Source organism: Saimiri boliviensis, chromosome 13 (assembly GCF_048565385.1).
Source record: "Saimiri boliviensis isolate mSaiBol1 chromosome 13, mSaiBol1.pri, whole genome shotgun sequence".
NCBI classification, from domain to species: domain Eukaryota; kingdom Metazoa; phylum Chordata; class Mammalia; order Primates; family Cebidae; genus Saimiri; species Saimiri boliviensis.
Genome location: NC_133461.1, coordinates 68,651,608 through 68,676,881, shown reverse-complemented (window position 1 = coordinate 68,676,881; position 25,274 = coordinate 68,651,608). Strand labels below are relative to the sequence as shown.

The window sequence follows — 25,274 nt, the reverse complement described above, 5'->3', positions numbered from 1 at the left end:
ACTTCAGCCTGAATGACAGAGAGAGACCCTGTCACAAAAAGAAAAAAAAAAAAAAGTAAAAGAAAGAAAGAAAGAATCTTAAATGTTTTCAAATGTTTCTTACGAAATTTCAGTGGTTGGCTGGGTGTGGTGGCTTACACCTATAATCTCAGCACCCTGGGAGGCTGAGGCAGGCGGATCTCCTAGGTCAGGAGTTCGAGACCAGCCTGGCCAACATGGTGAAACCCTGTCTCTACTAAAAATACAAAAAATTAGTCAGGCATGGTGGCAGGTGCCTGTAATCCCAGCTACTCAGGAGACTGAGGCAGGAGAATCACTTGAACTCGGGAGGCAGAGGTTTCGCCGTTGCATTCCAGTCTGGGCGACAGAGTGAGGTTGTCTCAAAAAAAAAAAGGGTAGTGATTGACATGTTACAATAATATATATTAACACAAAAGCTGGGTAGTATATTAGTCAAAAGTCAGAAGTATCAAAGTGTTGGGATTACAGGCATGAGCCACTGCGCCTGGTCTCTTTGTCTCTTTCTCTCTTTTTTTTTTTTTGGACATAGAGTTTTGCTCTTGTTGCCCAGGCTGGAGTGCAACGGGCACTTACCCTTACTAGCTGTATGACTTCAGATAGTTTACTTAACCCTTCTAAGCTTTACTAAGTGCTCAATAAATGTTATCTAAACTAGAAGCAGGCTGGGCACAGTGGCTCACGCCTGTAATCCTAGCACTTTGGGAAGCCAATTCAGGAGGATAGCTTGAGCCCAGGAGTTCAAGACCAGTCTGGGCAACATATTGAGACTTTACAAAAAGTTCTAAACATTAGCTAAAGGTGGTGGTGCACTTCTGTAATCACAGTGCTTTGAGAGGCAGAGGTAGGAGGATCACTTGAGCCCAGGAGGTTGAGGCTGCAGCAAGCTATGATCATGCCACTGCCTTCGAGCCCAAGTGACAGAGGATGACACTGTCTCAAAAAAAAAAAAAAAAAAAAAAGCAAATTAGCTTCAGGTTCCCTTCCCCTTCTGTAATATATATTGCAGTAATCAGCCTCTCCATACCATAACCAATGATCTCAGTCTCCTGATATTCATGCCCTACGTAGATCCCGCCCATATTTTATCAGAGTTGGTCTGTGTGGCCAGTAGAAAATGGTAGAAGTAATCTGTCACTTCTGAGCTGGGTCTATAAAAGGCTGTGGCTGCTGCCCTCTTGGGGAGATGTTGCCAATGTGTGACATGGTAAAAGCCCCATAAAACTGCATACCTCAACCTTATCTCGGCTTTCTACTGAAACTGCTCTCTGTAACCCAAGTGTGACAGGCAAGCAGTCCAAACCCAGGCCATCTTGGCCCCTGCGACTGGTAGTAAGTGATTAAGGACTGTAACTTCCACCCTACCCAGACAATGTGTAAACAAATGCTAATCTTGACTTTTGTGAACCACCTAAGTAACAATCAGAATGTCCAAAGTCCTCTGGCCCTCAGAATGTGCGGAGCCCCTCACCCTCATGTTCGCCCAGGAATCCACTGGAATGTCCGGAGCCCCTCACCCTCATCTCCACCCAGGAGGTGATTTATAGAATCCACTAGCCCTCAGAACGTCTGAAGCCCCTCACCCCCACCCCCACCCCTCACCCTCACTCCTGAGGTGGTTTTACGGGTATAAAAGGTCTTGACACCCTCCTTTTGGGGCCATGGGTTGGAGAGATGTGAGTCCTCCGTGGCCACCGGCAATATAGACCCTGCAATTTGGCATAGTTTTGTCTTGGTGTTGACTTTCTATGCTTGGGCCAGCACAACAAATGGAGATGCCATCTTGGAGAGATGCTGCCAATAGACATGCCCACTTGGCAAGAAGTCAGTTCTGGAGCAGCAAGGTACCCAGCCAGCAGCTGGTGGGAACATAGCAACAGCCGGGCAGATGAGCATGGCAGCAGGGCCTTCAGCCCCAGGTGGCCACAGCCTGGCTAAGGCCGCAGCTTAGCTGCAACCTCAGGAAAGACGGGTACCGGGTGCCCTAGCTAAGCCACTTCTGAATTCCAAACACTCAGAAGCTGTGAGATAATAGAGGTTTGCTAATACATGTGCCAATAATTCACATATCAACACATCTATTATATTTGCTATCCTCTGAGGAAAATAGCCCTTCTTTTTTTTTAAAGCTGGGTTATTTCACCTAAGACATACATTGCAGTGAATCTGACCCTAGGTGATATGTCATGGAATCCTTTCTTTCTTTCTCTCTTTCTTTCTTTCTTTCTTTTTTTTTTTTTTTTAAGATGTAGTTTCACTCTTGTTACCCAGGCTGGAGTGCAATGGCACAATCTCGGCTCACCACAACCTCCGCCTCCTGGGTTCAGGCAATTCTCCTGCCTCAGCCTCTTGAGTAGCTGGAATTACAGGCATGTGCCACCATGCCCAGCTAATGTTTTGTATTTTTAGTAGAGACGGGGTTTCACCATGTTGGCCAGGATGGTCTCGATCTCTTGACCTCGTGATCCACCCGCCTCAGCCTCCCAAAGTGCTGGGATTACAGGCTGGAGCCACCGCGCCCGGCCCCTTTTTTTCTTTCTTAATGTGCCTTAAATAGTGGTTCATCTTACGGTTCATGATGTTTTAGATTTGAGGAAACGGTGAATCATATCATAGTTACATGATCAACATTTTTTTCCTTCTGAACCATATTTCCTTACACTATCAAAATTTTTGTATTTGGAGTGAATGACTGGGTACTGGAAACAAAGATGCATAGGCACATTTGACACTTAGAGGGATTTCAGCATTTACTGACCAATTGTGAAACTACATGATCATTGGGGAGTTTTTCTACATTAAAGAAACATATATTTATAGGTTTTCATTCACCATTCCTGACTCTCCCTTATAATATCTTTTTTTTTTTTTTTTTTTTTTGAGATGGAGTTTTGCTCTTATTACCCAGCCTGGAGTGCAATGGCGCGATCTCGGCTCACCGCAACCTCCACCTCCTGGTTCAGGTAATTCTCCTGCCTCAGCCTCCTGAGTAACTGGGATTACAAGCACATGCCACCATGCCCAGCTAATTTTTTGTATTTTTAGTAGAGACGGGGTTTCACCATGTTGACCAGGATGGTCTCGATCTCTCGACCTCGTGATCCACCCGCCTTGGCCTCCCAAAGTGCTGGGATTACAGGCGTGAGCCACCGTGCCTGGCCAGTATCTTTTCTTACAGTCTTTTGTTATAATGTCCAGTTTTTTTTTTCCTTTTTTGAGACAGAGTCTTGCTCTGTCACCTGGGCTGGAGTGTAGTGGCATGATCTTGGCTCACTGCAACCTCCTGGTTCAAGAGATTCTGCTGCCTCAGCCTCCCAGGTTGTTGGGATTACAAGCATGCGCCACCATGTCTGGCTAATTTTTGTATTTTTAGTAGAGACTGGGTTTCACCATGTTGGTCAGACTGGTCTTGAACTCCTGACCTCGTGATCCACCTGCCTTGGCCTCCCAAAGTGCTGGGATTACAGGTGTGAGCCACTGCGCCCGGCCAGCTTGCTTGCTTTTTCTTTCTTCTTTCTTTCTCTCCTTCCTCTCTTCCTTCCTTCCTCCTTCTTTGCTTTCTTTCTTTCTTCTTTTCTTTCTTTCTTTCATTCTTTCTTTCTTTTTCTGTTTCTTTTTTTGACACAGAGTCTTGCTCTGTCACGTGGGCTGTAATGCAGTGGTGCCATCTTGGCTCACTGCAACCTCCACCTCCCAGGTTCAAGCTATTCTCCTGCCCCAGCCTCCAGAGTAGCTGGGATTACAGGCATGTGCCACCACACCCAGCTAACTTTTGTATTTTTTGTAGAGACGAGGTTTCACCATGTTGACCAGGATGGTCTCGAACTCCTGACCTCAGGTGATCCACCCACCTTGGCTTCCCAAAGTGCTGAGATTGCAGGCATGTGCCATCGCACCTGACCTTGTAATGCTGAGTCTTTAGGCCTCAGAAACAGGCCTTGGGAAACAGGATCTCTCTGAATTTCTCCTGCCCAAGGCGGGACTTGAATCTGATTGTGGGTCATAAGATCCTCATTGCAGACGGAGTCCTGTTCCACACCCTGGATAAAGGAATGCTCCATGGAGAGCCAAGAAAGACTTCAAGAGCTGAGCTTTGCTGAGTTTCCCTACTCAGTCTGTTAGTATTAGATCGTTCCCCTTTTGTCCAATTACATTTCTTCACAGTTGTCCTCAATCATATCTATTCAATAATGTCTCCATAAAAGGCTCTAGAGGACTGGGTTCTGAGAGCTTCCAGATCGCTGAACACACGGAGGTTCCTGAAGGGTGGTGCCCCTGGGGAGGGTATGGAAGCTCCAGGTCCCTTCCCACATGCCTTGCCCTATGCAGCTCTTCATCTGTATCCTTTGCAATATCCTTTACAATAAACCAATAAACATAGAATAGTGTTTCCTTGAGTTTTGTGAGCCATTCTAACAAACCAGTTAAACCCACAGGGGAGTTGTGGGAACCCCAATTCAGAACTGGTCGGCCAGAAGCACGTCACAACCTGGGGCTTTCGATTGGCATCAGAAGTGGTAGAGTCATGGGGACTCAGGCCTCAGTCTGTGGGATCTGACATTGTCTCTGGGCAAAGAGTATCGGAATTGAGTTGAATTGGAGGACACCCAGGTGGTGTTCATGCGGAACTACTTGCTTGCTTGGTGTGTGGGGAATACCCTTCCCCACATCTGCTCACAGAAGACTTCTGTGTTGATTGTTCTTGGATGAGAGAACCGGAAAAGCACTTGGAATGAATGTATTTTTTTCTACCCAGAACCTGTCTATGAAATCACCTGAGTGTGCTGTGACTTTATGCTCATGGCTTATAAATTCCATCCACCAATCACTGACGGGCTGTCATTTAAATCATGGGACAGAATGCAGCTTGAGAAAGGATGTCTCCATCTGTGTCCCCCTCCCATATCCCATGTAGCTGTCAGTCAGTGTCAGAAATGGTACAAGGTGAGAGGGGGAAGGAGGAGGAGGAAAGGAGTAGAAATGAGCTGCTTCAGAATTCCCCCATCATAACCAGTGGGTAGTTTGGTAGCAGGGGAAATTTGGGTATCTAGAATCAGACTCCTTTATCTGGGCATGGTAGTGTACACCTGTAGTCCCAGCTACTTGGGAGGCTGAGGTGAGAAGATTGCTTGAGCCCAGGAAATGGAGGCTGCAGTGAGCTGTGATCACACCACTGCTCTCCAGCCTGGGTGACAGAGTGAGGCCCTGTTTCAAAAACAACAACAACAAACAGAATTAGACTCTTGGATGTTTATGTAAGACTAATGCAAATTATAAATATTTTCATAATACATTTACTGTGTCATTGGAGAATTATGGCATATATTAATTACAGAGCATGATCTGACAGAACAGTCACAGCTCCATGTTTATTATTTCATTATTATTTCTTTTCCATTTTTGAGACAAAGTTTTCTCTGTTGCTCAGGCTGGGCAATTATTCTGCCTCAGCTTCCTGAGAAGCTGGAATTATAAGTGTGTGCCACCATGCCTGCTAAATTTTTTGTATTTTCAGTAGAGGCAGGGTATTACCATGTTGATCAGGTTGGTTTCAAATTCCTGACCTCAAGTGATCCGCCTTCCTTAGCCTCCCAAAGTGCTAGGGTTACAGGCATGAGCCACCATGCCTGGTCTATATTATTATCATTTCTGCTTTGTGGTGCCTCACAGATTCCTCCCAATACTAATGGAAGTAAACTCCTTACCAATCTCAGCAGGGCCGTTCAAGTCAATGAGTCGCTTGCAGATTCTCATGTGCAAAAAATCCGGTGTCTTAGATCTTTTACCACTGTCTGGGTGCAGTGGCTCATGCCTGTAATCCCAGCACTTTGGGAGGCTGAAGCAGGCAGATCACCTGAGGTCAGGAGTTCCAGAGCAGCCTGACCAACACGGTAAAACCCCATCTCTACTAAAGATACAAAAAATTTGCCAGGCATGGTGGCACACGCCTGTAATCCCAGGACTTTGGGAGGCCGAGGTAGGCAGATCACCTGAGGTCAGGAGGCAAAAGTTGCATAAGCTGAGATTGCGCCATTGCACTCCAGCCTGGGCAACAAGAATGAAACTCTGTCTCAAAAAAAAAAAAAATTTTAAAAAATTATATATATATATATATATATATATATATATACACATACACACACATATATATTTTTTCTTTCTTTATATTCTTATTCTATAAATTTTCTTCACTTAAATTTTTTTTCTTTTTACCTTTTAAATGTTTTCTTAAAAAATGAGACACAAACACATACCTTAGCCTAGGCCTATACAGGGTCAGGATCATCAATCTAACTGTTTTTTGTTTTTTGTTTTTTGTTTTTTTTTTAAAAGGAGTTTCGCCCTTGTTACCCAGGCTGGAGTGCAATGGCGCGATCTCGGCTCACCGCAACCTCCGCCTCCTGGGTTCAGGCAATTCTCCTGCCTCAGCCTCCTGAGTAGCTGGGATTACAGGCACGTGCCACCATGCCCAGCTAATTTTTTGCACTTTTTAGTAGAGACAGGGTTTCACCATGTTGACCACGATGGTCTCGATCTCTTGACCTCGTGATCCACCCGCCTCGGCCTCCCAAAGTGCTGGGATTACAGGCTTGAGCCACCGCACCCGGCTCAATCTAACTGTTTTTCATCTCCACATCTTGTCCCACTGTAGGTTGTTCAGGGGCAGGTATACGCATGGAACTGTCACTTCCCGTGATAACAAGATAACAATGCCTTCTGAAGTACCTCCTGAACTTGCCTGAGACTGTACACTTTTGTTTATAAGCAGAAGGAGTACATACTCTAACGCAATGATAAGGAATACAGCATGGTAAATACATAAACCAGTCAAAGTCATTTGCTATTGTTATCAAGTATTATGTACTGCACATAATTGCATATGCTGGACTTTTACATGACTGGCCGTGAAGCAGGTGTGTTTATCCCAGCCCCACCACAAACGCATGAACAATGCATTGCTGTACGACTTTCTTTCCTTCTTTTTTTTAATATTAAATATTTTAAAAATTTATTTAGAGGCAGGGTCTCGCTATGTTGCCCAGGCTGGAGTGCAGTGGCTATTTACAGGCACAATCCCTCTACTGACCAGTACGGGAGTTTTAACCTGCTCCATTTCTGACCTGGGCCGGTTCACCCCTCCTTAGGCAACCTGGTGGTCCCCCACTCCCGGGAGGTCACCATATTGATGCCGAACTTAGTGCGGACACCCAGTGGGTATAGCGCACTACAGCCCAGAACTCCTGAACTCAAGGGATTCTCCAGCCTCAACCTCCCGAGTAGCTAGGACTACAGGCACGCGTCACCGTGCCGGGCACTGTACGACTTTCATATGGCTCTGACATCACTAGACAATAGGGATTTCTCATCTCCATTATAATCTTACAGGACTGCCTGTTCATATTTGCAATTCATCATTGACCAAAACATTATTTGATGCATGACTGTGTTTTGTGTCTTGCTTTCCAGCTAGAGTTAATGCTTCTTGAGCAGGTATTTTCAGTTGACTCTCATGATTCATAAATTTGGAATTGGCAAATTTGCCTACTTGCTGAAATTCTCATGTAACCCCGACGTCATTACTTGCAGTGCTTTCCAGGTAATTCGTAGGTATGTGCAAGTGACAAAAGATTCGAGTGGCCCAAATGGACATTCCCAGCTTAGGTGGGAGAAGGCGAAGCACGGCCTTCTTGTTTCGGCTCGCGCTGTGAACAAGCCTCCTTAGCATGGTCTAGTTAGTGTCATTTTGCCACGTTTTTGTGCCTCCTGTTGATTTTGCTGTTGAAAAGGCCCTAAGCACAGTGCTTTCGTGCTGGCTAGTGTTCCTAAGTGCAAGAAGGCTGTGATGTCCCTTATGGAGAAAATATGTGTGTTAGATAAGCTTGGTTTAGGCATGAGTTTTAGGGCTGTTGGTGGTTATTAATATTAATATATATTAAATAAGATGTCTCTAAACAAAAACACAAATTTAAACAAAAAGGTTATGGGCCAGGCACAGTGGCTCATGACTGGAATTCCAGCACTTTGGGAGGCTGAGATGAGCAGATCACCTGAGGTCAGAGGTTCGAGACCAACCTGGCCAACATGGTGAGACCTCGTCTCTACTAAAAATACAAAAATTAACTGGGTGTGGTGGTGGGGCTTGTAGTCCCAGCTACTCAGGAGGCTGAGGCAGGAGAATCACTTGAGATCATGCCACTACACTCTAGCCTGAGCAACAGAGCAAGACTCCATTTCAAAACAAAACAAAACAGGCCGGGCGTGGTGGCTCACGCCTATAATCCCAGCACTTGGGGAGGCTGAGGCGGGTGGATCACGAGGTCAAGAGATCGAGACCATCCTGGTCAACAGGTGAAACCCCGTCTCTACTAAAAATACAAAAATTAGCTGGGCATGGTGGCGCGCGTCTGCAGTCCCCGCTACTCGGGAGGCTGAGGCAGGAGAATTGCTTGAACCCAGGAGGCAGAGGTTGCAGTGAGCCAAGATCGTGCCATTGCACTCCAGCCTGGGTAACAAGAGCAAAACTCCGTCTCAAAAAAAACAAAAACAAAACAACAACAAAAAAAAAACCCAAAAACCCCCAAGGTTATACATTGATTGATTGATGAGTATGTCATGATCAGAGGCTTGCAGGAACCTAACCCTGTAATTCCTCCAGGGCCAAAGGTTTTAGTATTTACAAAATCAGTGTTTGCAGCAACTTTTAGAACATAACTACTATGAGAAATAATTGTATTTTGTATTCCCCAGTACAAGCTAACACAATGTTGGCACATAGAAAATACTTAATAAGCCCAGGTGTGGTGGCTCATGCCTGTAATCCCAGCACTTTGGGAGGCCAAGGTGGGTGAATCACAAGGTCAGAAGTTCGAGACCAGTGTGGCCAACATGGTGAAACCCTGTCTCTACTAAAAATACAAAAATAAATAAATAAATAAATAAATAAATTAGCTGGGTGTAGTGGTGGGCACCTATAATTCCAGCTACTCGGGAGGCTGAGGCAGGAGAATCGCTTGAACCCGGGAGGTGGAGGTTACAGTGAGCCAAGATCTTGCCACTATACTCCAGCCTGGGTGACAGAGTGAGATTCCGTCTTAAAAAAAAAATAAGAAAAGAAAAGAAAATACTTAATAATTGCCTGCTGATTCATTGTGAAAAAGAGAGAAGAAAACATAAGTTTTCTTCCAGTGAAGTTACATGACGTATTTTATAGTTTGCATAGTGTGCAATAATTTTTTTATTTGGTCCGTGTAAATATTCTCCCAAATCTGATTCAACTAAGATTGGGAATGAAATACTCCCTTGGATGTTGTTTTCTAATAATTGAATAGCTTATATAAGCTGAATTTATATGAATAAAATTAGCACATGTCTACATCAAAAGGTCAAGTGCTCAACCTTCTCATTTTGAGTCGAGAGACTGTTTCCTGTCATCCAGCTCAGTAATTTTCAAATCTTTCTTTCTTTTTTTTTTTTTGAGACGGAGTTTCGCTCTTGTTACCCAGCCTGGAGTGCAATGGCGCGATCTCGGCTCACCGCAACCTCCGCCTCCCGGGTTCAGGCAATTCTCCTGCCTCAGCCTCCTGAGTAGCTGGGATTACAGGCATGCGCCACCATGCCCAGCTAATTTTTTGTATTTTTAGTAGAGACGGGGTTTCACCATGTTGACCAGGATGGTCTCCATCTCTTGACCTCGAGATCCACCCGCCTCAGCCTCCCAAAGTGCTGGGATTACAGGCTTGAGCCACCGCGCCCGGCCAAATCTTTCTTTTATATAACACTAAAGGAATGCTGAAAAACTACACACTGCCCCACCCATTCTAAGTTGTCTACTAACTTTCTTTCTTTTTTTCTTTCTCTCTCTCTCCTTCCCTTCCTTCCTTTTTCTTTCTCTTTTTCTTTTTCTTTTCTTTCCCTCCCTCCCTCTCTTCCTTCCTTCCTTCTTTCCTTCCTTCCTCTCTCTCTTTCTCTCTTTCTTTCCTTGACAGGGTCTCACTCTGTCACCCAGGCTGGAGTGCAGTGATGTAATCTCAGCTCACCGTAGCCTCAACCTCCTGGCCTCAAGCAGTCCTCCCATCTCAGTCTCTCAAGTAGCTAGGGTTACAGGAGCACTCCACCATACCTGGCTAATGAAAAAATTTTTTTTGTACAGATGGGGTCTCACTCTACAAAAAAAGGCTGCCCAGGCTGGTCTGGATATATGGAATTCTTACAGTGGCAGTGACTCTTTGACCCAGCATACTGAGGAATATAATTTTGGGTTTTATTATTTGATGAGCATATTCCTGGTGGCCTGGATGTATAATAATTGAAAAATCTGCAAAATCCTTAATGAATTGTGAGCACTTATGTTTGCTTATTTAGAAATTTATTCTTTTTGTCATTTTTCAAAATGTATTAATGATATGATTTTCAGTTAGTGACAAAGGAATTGAAAGCCAGGGACGCCCCACATGGGATGTACATGCTGCTCACACAGGAATAAGCACAGTGCATGGCTTACATACACCGTCACTGTCTTTGTATCTTTGTGATCTCAATGATTCATCGCAGAGCAGGGCAGATCATCTCAGGTGGGGTGCTGCAAATCTGCAGTCAGCTAGGCAGACTAGCACTCAGAGGAGACATGACACAGGGAGGATTGGAAGAGGGGACTCTGTACCTGCCAGAACTGAGGCTGACATTTTGCAAAAAGATAGTACATCTTGACAGGATTGGCATATTCCAGTGTGGTGGCCTGTTCCGTGGCAGCTAGGAGGAAGAGCAGCTTTTTACGTTTTTTAACCTTGGGAAGTTAAAGTCTTTCCCAGTTGACCTTAAATCCTGAAACAGGCTGGGTGTGGTAGCTCACACCTGTAATCCCAGCACTTTGGGAGGCTGAGATAGGTGGATCATAGGACATCAGGAGTTCGAGACCAGCCTAGTCAACATGGTGAAACCCCATCTCTACTAAGCATACAAAAATTAGCTGGGCGTGGTGGCACATGCCTGTAATCCCAGCTACTCAGGAGGCTGAGGCAGGAGAATTGCTTGATCTTGAGAGGTGGAGGTTGTGGTGAGCCAAGATCGTGCCATTGCACTCCAGCCTGTGCCAAGTAGTTCTATCTTCTCCTTGCTGAGCACTCACTACGTGGCAGGCACATGTCCAACATTTTTTTGATTGCATTTTAGGTTTTGGGGTACATGTGAAGAACATGCAAGATTGTTGCATAGGTACACATGTGGCAGTGTGACTTGCTGCCTTCCTCCCCACATCCAACATTTTATATATAGTAAAGGGGCTACTTCTCACAGCAATATTGTAAAGTAGGCACTGCTATTTAGTTTACATTTCTTACTTTTTTCCTTTTATTTTTAATTCTTTTCTGAAGTGTTACTTAATTTCTGAGTTTTCCTAATTCAGATTTATGTTATTACTTCATATCTTCTATTATTCTCTTAAGATCTTGAGCTTGTTCTGAAACAATAGGCTACAGCTTTTATCCGTTTTATGGTCATGTCTTTGTGGTATGCTTTCATTGTCTGTACAAACGTCATTCTTCCTCCCTCCCTTCCTCCCTCTCCCCCTTTCTTCCCCCCTCCTTCCTTCCTTCCTTCCTTTGCTTCTTTCTTTCTTCCTTTCTTTCTCTCTTTCCTTCTTTCCTTTCTTCCTTTTCTTTCTTTCCTTTCTTTCTCTTTCTTTCTTTCTCTCTCTCTCCCCTCCCTCCCTCCTTCCCTCCCTCTCTCCCTTCCTTCTTTCAACAGGGTCTCTCTCTGTTGCCCAGGCTGGAGTGCAGTGGCACAATCATAGCTCATAGCACCCTCAACCTCCTGGGCTCAAACAACTCTCCCATCTCAACCTCCTGAGTAGCTGGACCTACAGGCACATGACATCATACCTGGCCGATTTTTTGTTTTTTAGTAGAGATGAGGTTGCTGGGATTACAAGTGTGAGCCACCACACCTGGCGTTCATTTTTTTCTGATGATAACTTTGTATATCGTTGATGTCAGTTCTTCACAAATGTTCCTCTTAGGTTACTTCTCTTTAATACCTAGAAGGAGGCAGAGTTCAGGAGAGCTTTTTGCAACTTCACCTAGTGTCTTGGTTAGTTTGGGCTCCTTTAACAAAATGCCATAAACTGGGTGGCTTATAGACAACAGAAATTTTATTTTTCACGTTCTGGAGGCTGGGGAGTCAAGATCAGGACTGGACTTGACAAGTACAGACACTGGTAGATTCAGTGTCTCGTGAGGTCCTGCTTCCTGGTTCACACAGTGCCTTCCTGCTGTGTCCTCAGGTGGCGGTGGTAGAAAGGTTAGGGAGCTCTCTGGGGCCTCTTTCATAAGGGCACAATTCCATTTGTGAGGGCCCTGCCACCATGACATAATCACCTCCCAAAAGCCCTTCCTCCTAATACTATCACATCTGTGATTAGATATCAACATGTGAATTGGGAGGAGTGAACACAAACATCAGATCATAGCACCTAGTAAACTTTTCTGTTGTTTTAATTCATATGCTAAAGTAGGGAAGCATGCCTTATGAAATTTCCTGTTTCTCACCTTTATCTGCCTTTTCCTACATTTCTCTATTCTACATCATGCAAAATTCTTCTTCCATCTTAAGAGTTTCCCCTCTATGAGGGGTCTTAATCCCTGAAGGAAGGATTGCTCTAGTCTTTCAGGTCTCCCCATGGGCCCCTTATACTCACTCACTACTGCATGGGGCAAAATCCTTCCTGTTTTCAGCTGCCATTCTAGCCACGCTTTCCTGGGGGAACCTGATGCTATAGGAGCATGCCACCAAGGTTGGCTAATTTTTTTTTTTTTTTGTATTATTTGTAGAGATGGGGTTTTGCCATGTTTCCCAGGCTGGTCTTGAACTCCTGGGCTTAAAGGATCCTCCCATCTCAGCCTCCCAAGGTGCTGGGATTACAGGTGTAAGCCTTCTGTAATTTATTAAGATCACAGTGCAAACACTACTCGAAGGGAAAGAAAATAGATGTAGTAGGTAATACTTTCAACCTCAAACATCATAATCTAAAATAGGATACAGAAGCCTCAGTGGCTCAGGCCTGTAATCCCAGCACTTTGGGAGGCCAAGGTAGGCAGATCACCTGAGGTCAGAAGTTGGAGACCAGCCTCGCCAACATGGCAAAACCCTGTCTCTACTAAAAATACAAAAATTAACCGGGCTTGGTGGTGTGTGACTGTAGTCCCAGCTACTCAGGAGGCTGAGACAGGAGAATTGCTTGAATCCGGGAGGCATAGGTTGCAATGAGCTGAGATTGTACCACCCCACTCCAGCCTGGGTGACAGAGCAAGATTCTGTCTCAGAATAAACAAAAAAAACAAAAACAAAAACAAATAAATAGATAAATAAACAGGATCTAGAAAACATTTACCTTAAGAAAAATATTGCAGCTGGGCAGGGTGATTCCTGCCTGTAATCCTAGTACTTTGACAGGCCAAGATGGGAGGATCATCTGAGGTCAGGAGTTTGAGGCCAGCCTGGCCAACATGGCAAAACCCTATCTATGCTAAAAATATAAAAATTAGCTAGGAGTGTTGGCACATGCCTGTAGTCTCAGCTACTCAGGAGACTGAGGCAGGAGAATTGCTTGACCCCAGGAGGCAGAGGTTGCAGTGAGCTGAGGTTGGGCCACTGCACTCCAGCCTGGGTGACAGAAGGAGACTCTGTCTCAAAAAATAAAATAAAATAAGATAAAAGCAGAAGGAGAACTCACTATCAAAAGGAAACTTCCTTTTTTTAGAGATGGGGTTTCTCCATGTTGGCCAGGGTGGTTTCGAACTCCTGACCTCAGGTGATCCTCCCAAAGTGCTGGGATTACAGTTTTGTTTTTTTGTTTTGTTTTGTTTTGTTTTTTAAGATGGAGTTTCACTCTTGTCACCCAGGCTGGAGTGCAATGGTGCTCTCTGCTCACTGCAACTTCCGTCTCCTAAGTTCAAACAATTCTCCTGCCTCAGCCTCCTGAGTAGATAGAAATAGAGGTGTGTGCCACCATGCCTGGCTAATTTTTTTGCATTTTTAGTACAGACAGGGTTTCACCCTGTTGGTCAGGCTGGTCTCGAACTCCTGACTTCAGGTGATCCACCCACCCTGTAATCCCAAAGTGCTGGGATTACAGGCATGAGCCATAGCACCTGGCCAAGGTGTTTTAAGTTGCTAAGTTTGTGGTCATTTGTTGCATGACAATTTAAAGCGAATTCACCAATTCTCCACAAAAGTTCATCTCTTGGATTTTAGGATCCTACTACCTTTTCCCAGTTTCATCTTCATGTCCATAGCACAGTCCTTAGAATTATCTTTGAAAACACTAAGTAGCTGGGATTACTGAGCACCTAGGATACAGGAAGGCTGGATATCGTGAAAGATGAGGAGTGCTCGTCTTCCTGAGTTTCATTTCCCCCCAGAGTACTCACTGATATAATGTAGGCAAATATCTTATAATAATTCAGCAAACATGGTTAAAATATAAGAATGTTTCTCCACTTGGCGAGGTGGCTCACGCCTTTAATACCAGCACTTTGGGAGGCCAAGGTGGGAGGATCACTTGAGCCCAGGAGTCTGAGACCAGGAAACATTGTGAGACCTTGCCTCTACAAAAAATTTAAAAATAAACTGGACCTGGTCGAACACACCTATAGACCCAGCTGTGCCAGAGGCTGAGGCAGGTGGATCACTTGTGAGTCTGAAGGTGGTGTTCACGCCACTGCACTCCAGCCTGGACTATAGAACAAGACCTTGTCTTTTTTTTTTTTTTTGAGATGAAGTCTTGTTGCCCAGGCCAGAGTGCAGTGGTGCGATCTTGGCTCACTGCAACCTCTGCCTCTCAGGTTCAGGAGATTCTCCTGCTTCAGCCTCCAGGGTAGCTGGGACTACAGGCATGTGTCACCACACTGGGCTAATTTTTCTTTTCCTTTTTTGAGATGAGTCTCACTCTGTTGCCCAGGCTGGAGTGCAATGGCAAGATCTTGGCTCACTGTAACCTCTGTCTCCCTGGTTTAAGCAATTCTGTCTCAGCTTCCCGAGTAGCCAGGATTACAGGCGCCTGCCACAAAGGCCAGCTAATTTTTTTTTTTTTTTTTTTTTTTTTTTTTTTTTAAATAGAGACAGGGTTTCATCATGCTGACCAGGCTGGCCTCGAATTCCAAACTGCTGAAATTACAGGCATGAGCCACCACCTCCAGCCTTATTTTTATTTATTTATTTATTTTGAGATAGAGTCTCATTCTGTCACCCATGCTGGACTGCAGAGGTGCAAAATCTCAGCTCACTGCAACCTACCCCCTCCCAGGCTCAAGTGATTTTCATGCCTCAGGTTCCCTAGCAGCTGGGATTACAGGCAGGTGCCACCATGCCCAGCTAATTTTTGTATTTTTTTGTATGATGGGGTCTTGCCATGTTGCCCAAGCTGGTCTCAAACTCCTGAGCTCAAGCAGTCTGCCTTCCTGGGCCTCTTGAAGTGTGGGATTACAGGCATGAACCACTGCACCTGGTCTGATCCTTTTAAAATAAAAGATCTCTCAGTTTTGTATTTCAGGCTCTCAAACACCATTTTATGTTAGAGTTTCCAAGGCTTCCTTAGTGTAAGCCAGGATTTTTTAAATACAAGGCAGCAAGGATACACAATGTTACCATAGCACAACAATGTATACTACAACAATGTACACCACTATGTATACCACGATGTTATACAATGTACCTGCTCCCACAGAAAAACAGTTTATAAGACAGTGAAGTAAAATGTGAAACCTAAGATGTTTAGAGAGGAAACAATGATTTGAAGAGTGCTATATAGAATTAAAACCAGTTAGTGAGGCTCATCAGTGCACACCTGTGGTCCCAGTTACTTAGGTGGTTGAGGTGGGAGGATCGCTTAAATCCAGGAGTTTGAGGCCAGCCCAGGCAACACAATGAGACCTTGTCTCAAGAGACAAAAACCCCAAGTAGGCCCGGTGTGGTAGCTCAAGCCTGTACTCCTAGCACTTTGCAAGACTGAGGCAGGTTGATCACCTGAGGTCAGGATTTTGAGAACAGCCTGGCCAACGTGGGGAAACCCCGTCTCTAAAAAAAAAAAAAAGAAAGAAAAGAAAAAAAGCCAGGTAAGGTGACACACACCTGTAATCCCAGCTACCCCAGAGGCTGAGGAATGAGAATCTCTTGAACCCGGGAAGCAGAGGTTGCAATGAGCTGAGATTGTGTCACTACATTTCAGCCTGGGCGACAGAACAAGACTCGGTCTCAAAACATGAAATAAATAAATAAAAAATAGGTTAACGGCATTAAAAGCAACTAATAAAATTGGTTAAAACTATGGACAAATAAATGTTATTTGATTTAGCAATTTTTTAAAAAATTGAGATGGAGTTTTGCTTTTGTTGCCCAGCATGGAGTACAATGGCACTATCTCAGCTCACTGCAACCTCTACCTCCTGAGATCAAGTGATTCTCCTGCCTCAGCCTCCTGCTGAGTAACTAGAATTACAGGTGTCTGGCACTACAACTAATTCTTTTTTTGTTGTTGTTTTTGTTTTTGAGACAGAGTTTCACTCTTTTTACCCAGGCTGGAGTGCAATGGCGTGATCTCGGCTCACCGCAACCTCCGCCTCCTGGGTTTAAGCAATTCTCCTGCCTCAGCCTCCGGAGTAGCTGGGACTACAGGCGCGTGCCACCATGCCCAGCTAATTTTTGTATTTTAAGTAGAGATGGGGTTTCTCCTTGTTGACCAGGATGGTCTCAATCTCTTGACCTCGTGATCCACCCGCCTTCTTTTGTATTCTTAGTAGAGATGGGGTTTCACCATGTTGGCTAGGCTGGCCTCGAACTCCAGACCTCCAGTGATCTGCCCGCCTCGGCCTACCAAAGTGCTGGGATTACAGGTGTGAGCCACCGTGTCCGTACTGTTTTAGCAAATTTGACAAAATGTGGGTAATTTATTTATATAATAGAAAATGCCTAATATTCATTAATTAAAAATTAGAAATTACATCAAAATATTCATTACTGACTTTTTTTTTTTTTTTTTTTTTTGAGACGGAGTTTCGCTCTTGTTACCCAGGCTGGAGTGCAATGGCGCGATCTCGGCTCACCGCAACCTCCGCCTCCTGGGTTCAGGCAATTCTCCTGCCTCAGCCTCCTGAGTAGCTGGGATTACAGGCACGTGCCACCATGCCCAGCTAATTTTTTTTGTATTTTTAGTAGAGACGGGGTTTCACCATGTTGACCAGGATGGTCTCGATCTCTCGACCTCATGATCCACCCGCCTCGGCCTCCCAAAGTGCTGGGATTACAAGCTTGAGCCACCGCGCCCGGCCTTTGATTTTTTAGCTATTCTACTTTTACATATTTTAAGAGATTCTTTTCTTTTTTTTGAGATGGAGTTTTGCTCTTGTTGCCCAGGCTGGAGTGCAATGGTGTGATCTCAGCTCACCAAAACCTCCGCCTCCCGGGTTCAAGTGATTCTCTTACCTCAGCTTCCTGAGTAGCTGGGATTACAGGCATGCACCACCTTGCCTGGCTAATTTTTGTGATTTTTGTAGAGATGGGATTTCTCCATGTTGGTCAGGCTGGTCTCGAACTACCGACCTCAGGTGATCTGCCCATCTCGGCCTCCCAAAGTGCTGGGATTACACTGCGCCCAGCCAAGAGATTATTTTCTTTAAATATTCTGTTTTATACATTTTATTTATTCATTGTTTTATCTGTTTCCTGAAATTAATATATGCCAGTAGGAAAATTACCTTCATAAATGTTAGCATCTTGAAGTCATGTCAATATGCAGATTTTGATAACAGTCAGTCTAGATAAACCAATTCTAAAGTTAGGAATGGGGCCAGGAGCTCTGGCTTACACCTGTAATCCCAGCACTTTGGGAGGCCAAGGTGGGCAGATCACTTGAGGTCAGGAGTTCCAGACCACCCTGGCCAACATGGTAAAACCCTGTCTCTACTAAAAATACAAAAATTATCTGGGTTGGTGGCAAGTGCCTGTAATCCCAGCTACTCTGGAGGCTGAGGCAGGAGGATGGCTTGAACACAGAAAGCAGAGGTTGCAGTGAGCTGAGAATGAGCCACTGCACTCCAGCCTGGGAGACAAAGTAAGACTCTGTCTCAAAAAAGAAAATAATAACAATAATAATAAAATAATAAAGTCAGGAATAGGTCACACCATGCTGTATTATACCTGTGACTTCGAAAATCAACATTATTTTACTAACTATACTCAACAATTATTTTTAAAAAGGGATTTATGATATATAATTCCTTTGGAAATTAAAATGCATTGCATAATTCTATGCTAGGTTAGATTACACTTCAGGTCTAAATGAATTACTTTGAAAAATGTATTTTTTTTTTTTTTTTTGAGACGGAGTTTCGCTCTTGTTACCCAGGCTGGAGTGCAATGGCACGGTCTCGGCTCACCGCAACCTCTGCCTCCTGGGCTCAGGCAATTCTCCTGCCTCAGCCTCCTAAGTAGCTGGGATTACAGGCATGTGCCACCACGCCCAGCTAGTTTTTGTATTTTTAGTAGAGACGGGGTTTCACCATGTTGACCAGGATGGTCTCGATCTCTTGACCTCGTGATCCACCCGCCTCGGCCTCCCAAAGTGCTGGGATTACAGGCTTGAGCCACCACGCCCGGCCTGAAAAATGTATTTCTTAGGTGTATGTTTTATGGACTTAATAAATATTTTATTACAAAAAAATCTTTTTCTTTTTTTTTTCTTAAGACAGGGAGGGTCTCACTCTGTCACCCAGGCTGGAGTACAGTGGTTCAATCTCGGCTCAGTGCAACCTCTACCTCCCAGGTTCAAGCGATTCTCCTGCCTCAGTCTCCTGAGTAGCTGGGACTAGGGGTGCCCACCACTATGCCTGGCTAATTTTTGTATTTTTACTAGAGATGGGGTTTCACCGTATTGGCCAGGCTGGTCTCAAATTCCTGACCTTGTGATCTGCCCGACTCAGCCTCCCAAAGTGCTGGGATTACAGGCGTGAGCTGCCCGAACCCGGCTGAAAAATCTTAAATTCACAAAAACACGGAGAGAAATATAGTAAATGCTTTTATTAGTTTTCTATGGATACTGTAACAAATTACTATCACTTTGGTTACTTAAAACAATGCAAATTTATTACTCTACAAGTCCTGTAGGTCAGGAGCCTATGTGGGTCTCACTGGGCTAAAATTCAGGTGATGGCAGGACACCTGAGCATCTGCAGAATAATTCATTCCTTGCCTTTTCCACCCTTGAGAGGCCACCTGTGCCATTCCTGGGCTTGTGGCCCCTTCTTCCATCTCCGGAGTCAGCACCAGCGGCCACATCCTTGTCAGGTTGCATCTCTCTGACCTTCCTTCCCTTGTCACATCTCTTTCTGATTCTTTTTGTTTTTTTTTTTAGGCGGAGTTTCGCTCTTGTTACCCAGGCTGGAGTGCAATGGCACGATCTCGGCTCACCGCAACCTCCGCCTCCTGGGTTCAGGCAATTCTCCTGCCTCAGCCTCCTGAGTAGCTGGGATTACAGGCACGCACCACCATGCCCAGCTAATTTTTGTATTTTTTTTAGTAGAGACGGGGTTTCACCATGTTGACCAGGATGGTCTCGATCTGTCGACCTCGTGATCCACCCGCCTCGGCCTCCCAAAGTGCTGGGATTACAGGCTTGAGCCACCGCGCCCGGCCCTATATTTCCTTTAGCCTGTGGTTAGAGTTGTAAGCTTAACTGGGTTGTTTCCTTTGTCAGTCAGCAAGAATACTTTAGGGGTGAGGCTGCAAACATTCCACTGTGACATATCAGTGTTTATGGAATCAGGCTGTCCCGGTTTCGATTGTGTCAAAGTTGTTCACCTGATCATATCTGAAAATACTACAATATTCTTACTAATAATAACCATTTACCGGATACTTATTGTATACCAGGCATTTTGCTGGCTGTGTCCTATATAATCCTCATACGACATCTTTGTGTATTAACCACACTCATAGATTTGTGAAAATGTACCAAAATTGGCTGGGTGGAAGGCTCTATGTGGGTTATTACTCTGAGCTAGTTTACTTCTTGAAATATGGAATAATGGCTCCCGCTTTTAATATACAGGCTTATTTTGAGGATTTTTTTGAAGAATGTGAAAGCACTTAAAAAACTGGAACACGCCGTGCTACACTATTACAATTAGTAACATCAGTGAGAGAAAAGCAAGTGCATAATAAATATTTATTACAGTTATCCTGATTGTCCCCTTTATTCATCACACACTTCCTGAGCACATCTCTGGAGGGCACTTTGCAAGGCCCCGGGGTCGCAGGAGAGGAAAGACGCCCAGCCAGGCCCGGTGGGTCCCCAGGGGCAGCGTGGCGCGGGAGGGGAGCCGGGCGGCACTGGTTGCCACCGCTCGCGGAGCCGGGGAGTGGCTCGGGCTTTCCGGGCAGTCAGCTGCCCGCCTGGCTCCTCCAGGCCCTGGAGCTCTGATGCGGGCTCTGGGGACTTCTGGGGAGGGAAGGCGGGCTCGCGGGGAGTAGTGGCCACCCCCGGCCGCCGCCATGGCTGTGCCCAGAAGCCGGTCCTGGCTTCAGGAGGCCGGGCGCGCCGCCCGGGGCGCGAGTTCCTCCTGCCCGCCTGTGCGCCCAGCAACGGGCCTTGCCTGGGCCATAATGACTGCTCGCCCGTGCGTAGCCCTCGCCCCTCTCCTGTGTCCCCTGAATGCCTTTTCCGAGCCCTCAGCCCGTCTGCAGTGACTGCCCAGGGGCTCTGTGACGCGACAGTGGGACTGCCGAGCCTGCCAGGCACTTGGGAAAGGGCGCTAGGGGCCGACCTTTACTCTCCGCAGTCGCGCACGCAGCCCCGGCTGGGGTTGTCCACTCGGGGGGAGACAGGCTGCGGAGCCCCGGCGCCATCCGCCTGGCACCTCCAGACAGCCTTCCAGCTCCCGCAGCCCGCGTTCCAGAACGCCGGCAACCGGCGGACCGGACGGCTCCGGGGATATTCGGGCTTCCCCGCCCGACTGAGGCCGCTGGGGCGGAGTTTCAGGGGCGTCAGTGACAGGCCCGCGCGCTGCTGCGGAAACAGGAAGCCGGCTGGGTGCGCGCAGGGCTCGGGCTGCAGCGCCGGGTCCTCTCGGCCGCAGAAGCCGCCCGGCGCAGGTGAAAGGGCTCCCGCACCGCCCGGTGCTCCTCATGACTGGCGTTGTGCGCAGAGAGGGAAAGCGTGGCTACTGTATGTATTCTTGCGCCCTTGTGACAACATTTAAACTTCTAAAAACGGAACCTCCTTCCGTTTTAGGATTGCAAGTTAACCTAGGAAAAACAGCATTCTGCAAATTGTTTACTGGAAAATCTCGATGACTTAAGATCCGTGTATTACATTGCAGGGGTCTCTCACTCTCGTTTATGGGTGTAGATTTTTATTTTCTTTTTTTCTTTTTTTTTTTTTAGTTTTTGGGTGTAGATTTTTAAAAAATCTATCTGATTAAAAAATACCGCTCAAGGTGGAAAATTTCAAATGCAAGTCTCCGTTGATGAGATTGCAATGAATATATTTAAAATAGAGAACTAGAGAAAAACTACAGATCAGTGGATATATTTTTTTCATGATATTTGGTGGGGGGATTCAATTTTTAACGATAACTTTGAAGTTAAATATTCGAAGATAGGCTGGGCGCGGTGGCTCAGGAGTTCGAGACCATCCTGGGCAACACAGGAAGACCCCCATCTCTATAAAATGTACCAAAAAAAAAAAAAAAAAAAAAATAGCCAGGGGTAGTGGCACGCACGTGAAGTCCCTGCTATTCGGGAGGTTGGGAAAAGAATCGCTTGAGGCTGCAGTGAGCTGTGATGCAGCCTGCTGTTGACAAAAAGTCAGACTCCGTAAAATATTTGAAAAGATTTGTTCTGAGCCAAATATGGGTGACCATGGCTGATGACATAGCCTTTTGGAGACCCTGGGAACATGTACCGAAAGGTGGTCGGGACCCAGCTTGGTTTTATACATTTTAGAGGAGCCACGAGTCATCAGTCAAATACATGTAAAATTAAGATGTGCATTGGAGGCCGGGCGCGGTGGCTCAAGCCTGTAATCCCAGCACTTTGGGAGGCCGAGGCGGGTGGATCACGAGGTCGAGAGATCGAGACCATCCCGGTCAACATGGTGAAACCCCGCCTCTACTAAAAATACAAAACATTAGCTGAGCGTGGTGGCGCGTGCCTGTACTCCCAGCTACTCAGGAGGCTGAGGCAGGAGAATTGCCTGAACCCAGGAGGCGGAGGTTGCGGTGAGCCGAGATCGTGCCATTGCACTCCAGCCTGGGTAACAAGAGAGAAACTCCGTCTCAAAAAAAAAAAAAAAAAAAAAAAAAAAAAAAAAAAAAAAAAAGATGTGCATTGGTTCTGTCCAGAAAGGTGGGACAACTGGGGAGGTGGTGATGGGGGGGCTTCCAGGTTACAGGTAGATTTAAAATTTTCTGATTGGCATTTGGTTGAAAGAGTTATTATCAATAGAAAGGAATGTCTGGGTTACAATAAGAGGTTGTGGAGACCAAAGTTTTATCATGCAGATGAAGCCTCCAGGTAGGAGGCTTCAGAGAGAATAGATTACAAGTTAAGTGTCCAGCATGTTAAGTGCTGGTCTGCTTTTCCTGAATGGGGGGACAAAATGAGGCAAGTTCCATCCCACTTCCCATCATGGCCTAAACGAGTTTTTCAGGTTAATTCTGGAATGCCCTTGGTGGAGGGGTGGGGGTCCAGGCAGAAGGTTGTGGAGCCTTAAGATTTCGTATTTGGTTTACATTGGGCAGTGGAGTGAGACCCTGTCTCTACAAAAATAAAAATAAATACAAATTGAAAAGTTCAAAGATAAAATATTTTGCTCCCAATTATGGATTGCAGTGATTATTCATATATGTTGGGCAGAACAGAACATGTAATTTATATATAAATACAGATATTTTAAATTATGATTCAAGATAGGTATTCTTTATAATTCAAGATAGGTATTCTTGACCACTAACCCACTGTCATTTTTCTTTAGCTTCTCAGATTCTTTTTTACTTTCAAAGTTGGTCAGGTTACTTGTTAATACTTCACTAAATAAAAGATCCCTCACTGACAAAACACACATTTTTGTTTCATTTAAGATAAATGAATTATGATTTGGGGGAGTAGATGCCAACTTAGAGCCTTCGTACCAATCTCTCTCTCTCTTTAAAAGGTGAGGTGACTTGGTGATTTTCCTGGAAACTTATAGGTAATATATAATCTAGCTTCCATATTTTATGAATATGTCTGGAGGCACCAGAGAGGTGCATCTCTGCCTTTCCATCCCAGGCCGGCCTGAACTGTCCTGTGGAAGCTGTACAGTGTTCTTGCTGGGTGATCGTTTGATTATCTTAATAAGACTGACAAATTGAACTTGGGAGTGAAAATAGTAACAGTTTAAGAAATTTTGCTGGGCACCAAGTGGCTCACACCTGTAATCCCAGCACTTTGGGAGGCTGAGGCAGATGGGTAACTGAGGTCTGGCGTTTGAGACCAGCCTGACCAACATGGAGAAACCCTGTCTCTACTAAAAACACAAAATTGGGCTGGGCGCGGTGGCTCAAGCCTGTAATCCCAGCACTTTGGGAGGCCAAGGCGGGTAGATCACGAGGTCGAGAGATCGAGACCATCCTGGTCAACATGGTGAAACCCTGTCTCTACTAAAAATACAAAAAATTAGCTGGGCACGGTGGCGCTTGCCTATAATCCCAGCTACTCAGGAGGCTGAGGCAGGAGAATTGCTTGAACCCAGGAGGCGGAGGTTGCGGTGAGCCAAGATCGCGCCATTGCACTCCAGCCTGGGTAACAAGAGCGAAACTCCGTCTCAAAAAAAAAAACAAACCACAAAATTAGCCAGGCATGGTGGCACATGCCTGTAATCCCAGGTGTTTGGGAGGCCGAGGCAGGAGAATCGCTTGAACCCGGGAGTCGGAGGTTGTGGTGAGCCGAGATCGTGCTATTGCACTCTGGCCTGGGCAACAAGAGCAAAACTCCGTCTCAAAAAAAAAAAAAAAAAAAAAAAAAAAAAGAAAGAAAGAAAAGAAAATTTGAATCGTAAAATTCAAAATATTACAATTTACAATTTTGAGGACTAAGCTTTGTTTTCTTTCTATTAGTCCTTACAAAAGCACTGAAGTGGGTATTGTGAGGTCCAGGAAGAGGTTAAGTGGCTGGCACAAGGTGGCAGAGCAGTGCTGTCATTTGGTACTTTCCAGTTCAGCATAGCTACTGTCTCTGCTGGTTGTGTCACAGCATACGCGATTAAATACTCACCAAGGAACAAGTGGCTAACTCCTCACAGAGCTCTCAGGTTTTCCCCTTTCCTGACAAAAAGGTAGGGCTCCATTTGTGCAGGTCCGCAGGGGCGGGGCGGGGGCGGGGGCAGGGGCGTCCGCAGAGCTCCCAGGTGCTGGTGGTTAGCAGGTTTATACTTGTTGGGAAGCAAGCCATTCACAGGAGTGATGCCTCATTACCTAATGCTGGTGCCATTTCTAGGGAAGGAAGGAATCTCTTCCCTGACACCATCAGCCCTCCAATGTGATTTTGTCTTCATTTCAGGTGGGAATAGAGGGCATGTTTTGGCCATAACGACCTTGGGAATGCTAATTCAATGAGTCTTTGGTACAGGAAGAAAAGGTGTTTTGTTTTTTTGTTTCTTTATGTTTTTGTTTTTGTTTGAGGCAGTCTGCCTCTGTTGCCCAGACTGGAGTGCAGTGGCCTGATCTCCACTCACTGCAAGCTCTGCCTACCAGGTTCAAGTGATTCTCCTCCCTCAGCCTCCTGAGTAGCTGGGATTACAGGTGTGTACTACCACACTAGGCTAATTTTAGTATTTATAGTAGAGACAGGGTTTCCACCATGTTGGCCTGGCTGGTCTTGAACTCCTGTCCTCAAGTGATCTGCCTGCCTCCACCTCCCAAAGAGCTGGGATTACAGATGTGAGCCATCTACCCAAAAAGTATTCTGTTTAAGGATCTACTGTCAAAGGTTTTCTTTTCTTTTCTTTTCTTTTTTTTTTTTTTTTGAGATGGAGTTTCGCTCTTGTTACCCAGCCTGGAGTGCAATGGCGCGATCTCGGCTCACCGCAACCTCCGCCTCCTGGGTTCAGGCAATTCTCCTGCCTCAGCCTCCGGAGTAGCTGGGATTACAGACACGCGCCACCATGCCCAGCTAATTTTTTTGTATTTTTAGTAGAGACGGGGTTTCACCATGTTGACCAGGATGGTCTC

General features: G+C 45.5%; 1 protein-coding gene across 1 annotated transcript in view; it reads left to right on the top strand.

The window, feature by feature from the left end:
* LOC141580904 (uncharacterized) overlaps positions 1–25,274 on the top strand; it is a 47,328-nt gene that overhangs the window by 16,105 nt on the left and 5,949 nt on the right. Inside the window, exon 3 of the mRNA XM_074384235.1 lies at positions 20,281–21,229. Within this exon, the coding sequence (XP_074240336.1) occupies positions 20,281–21,229 (949 nt within the window). The remainder of the gene's footprint in view (positions 1–20,280; positions 21,230–25,274) is intronic.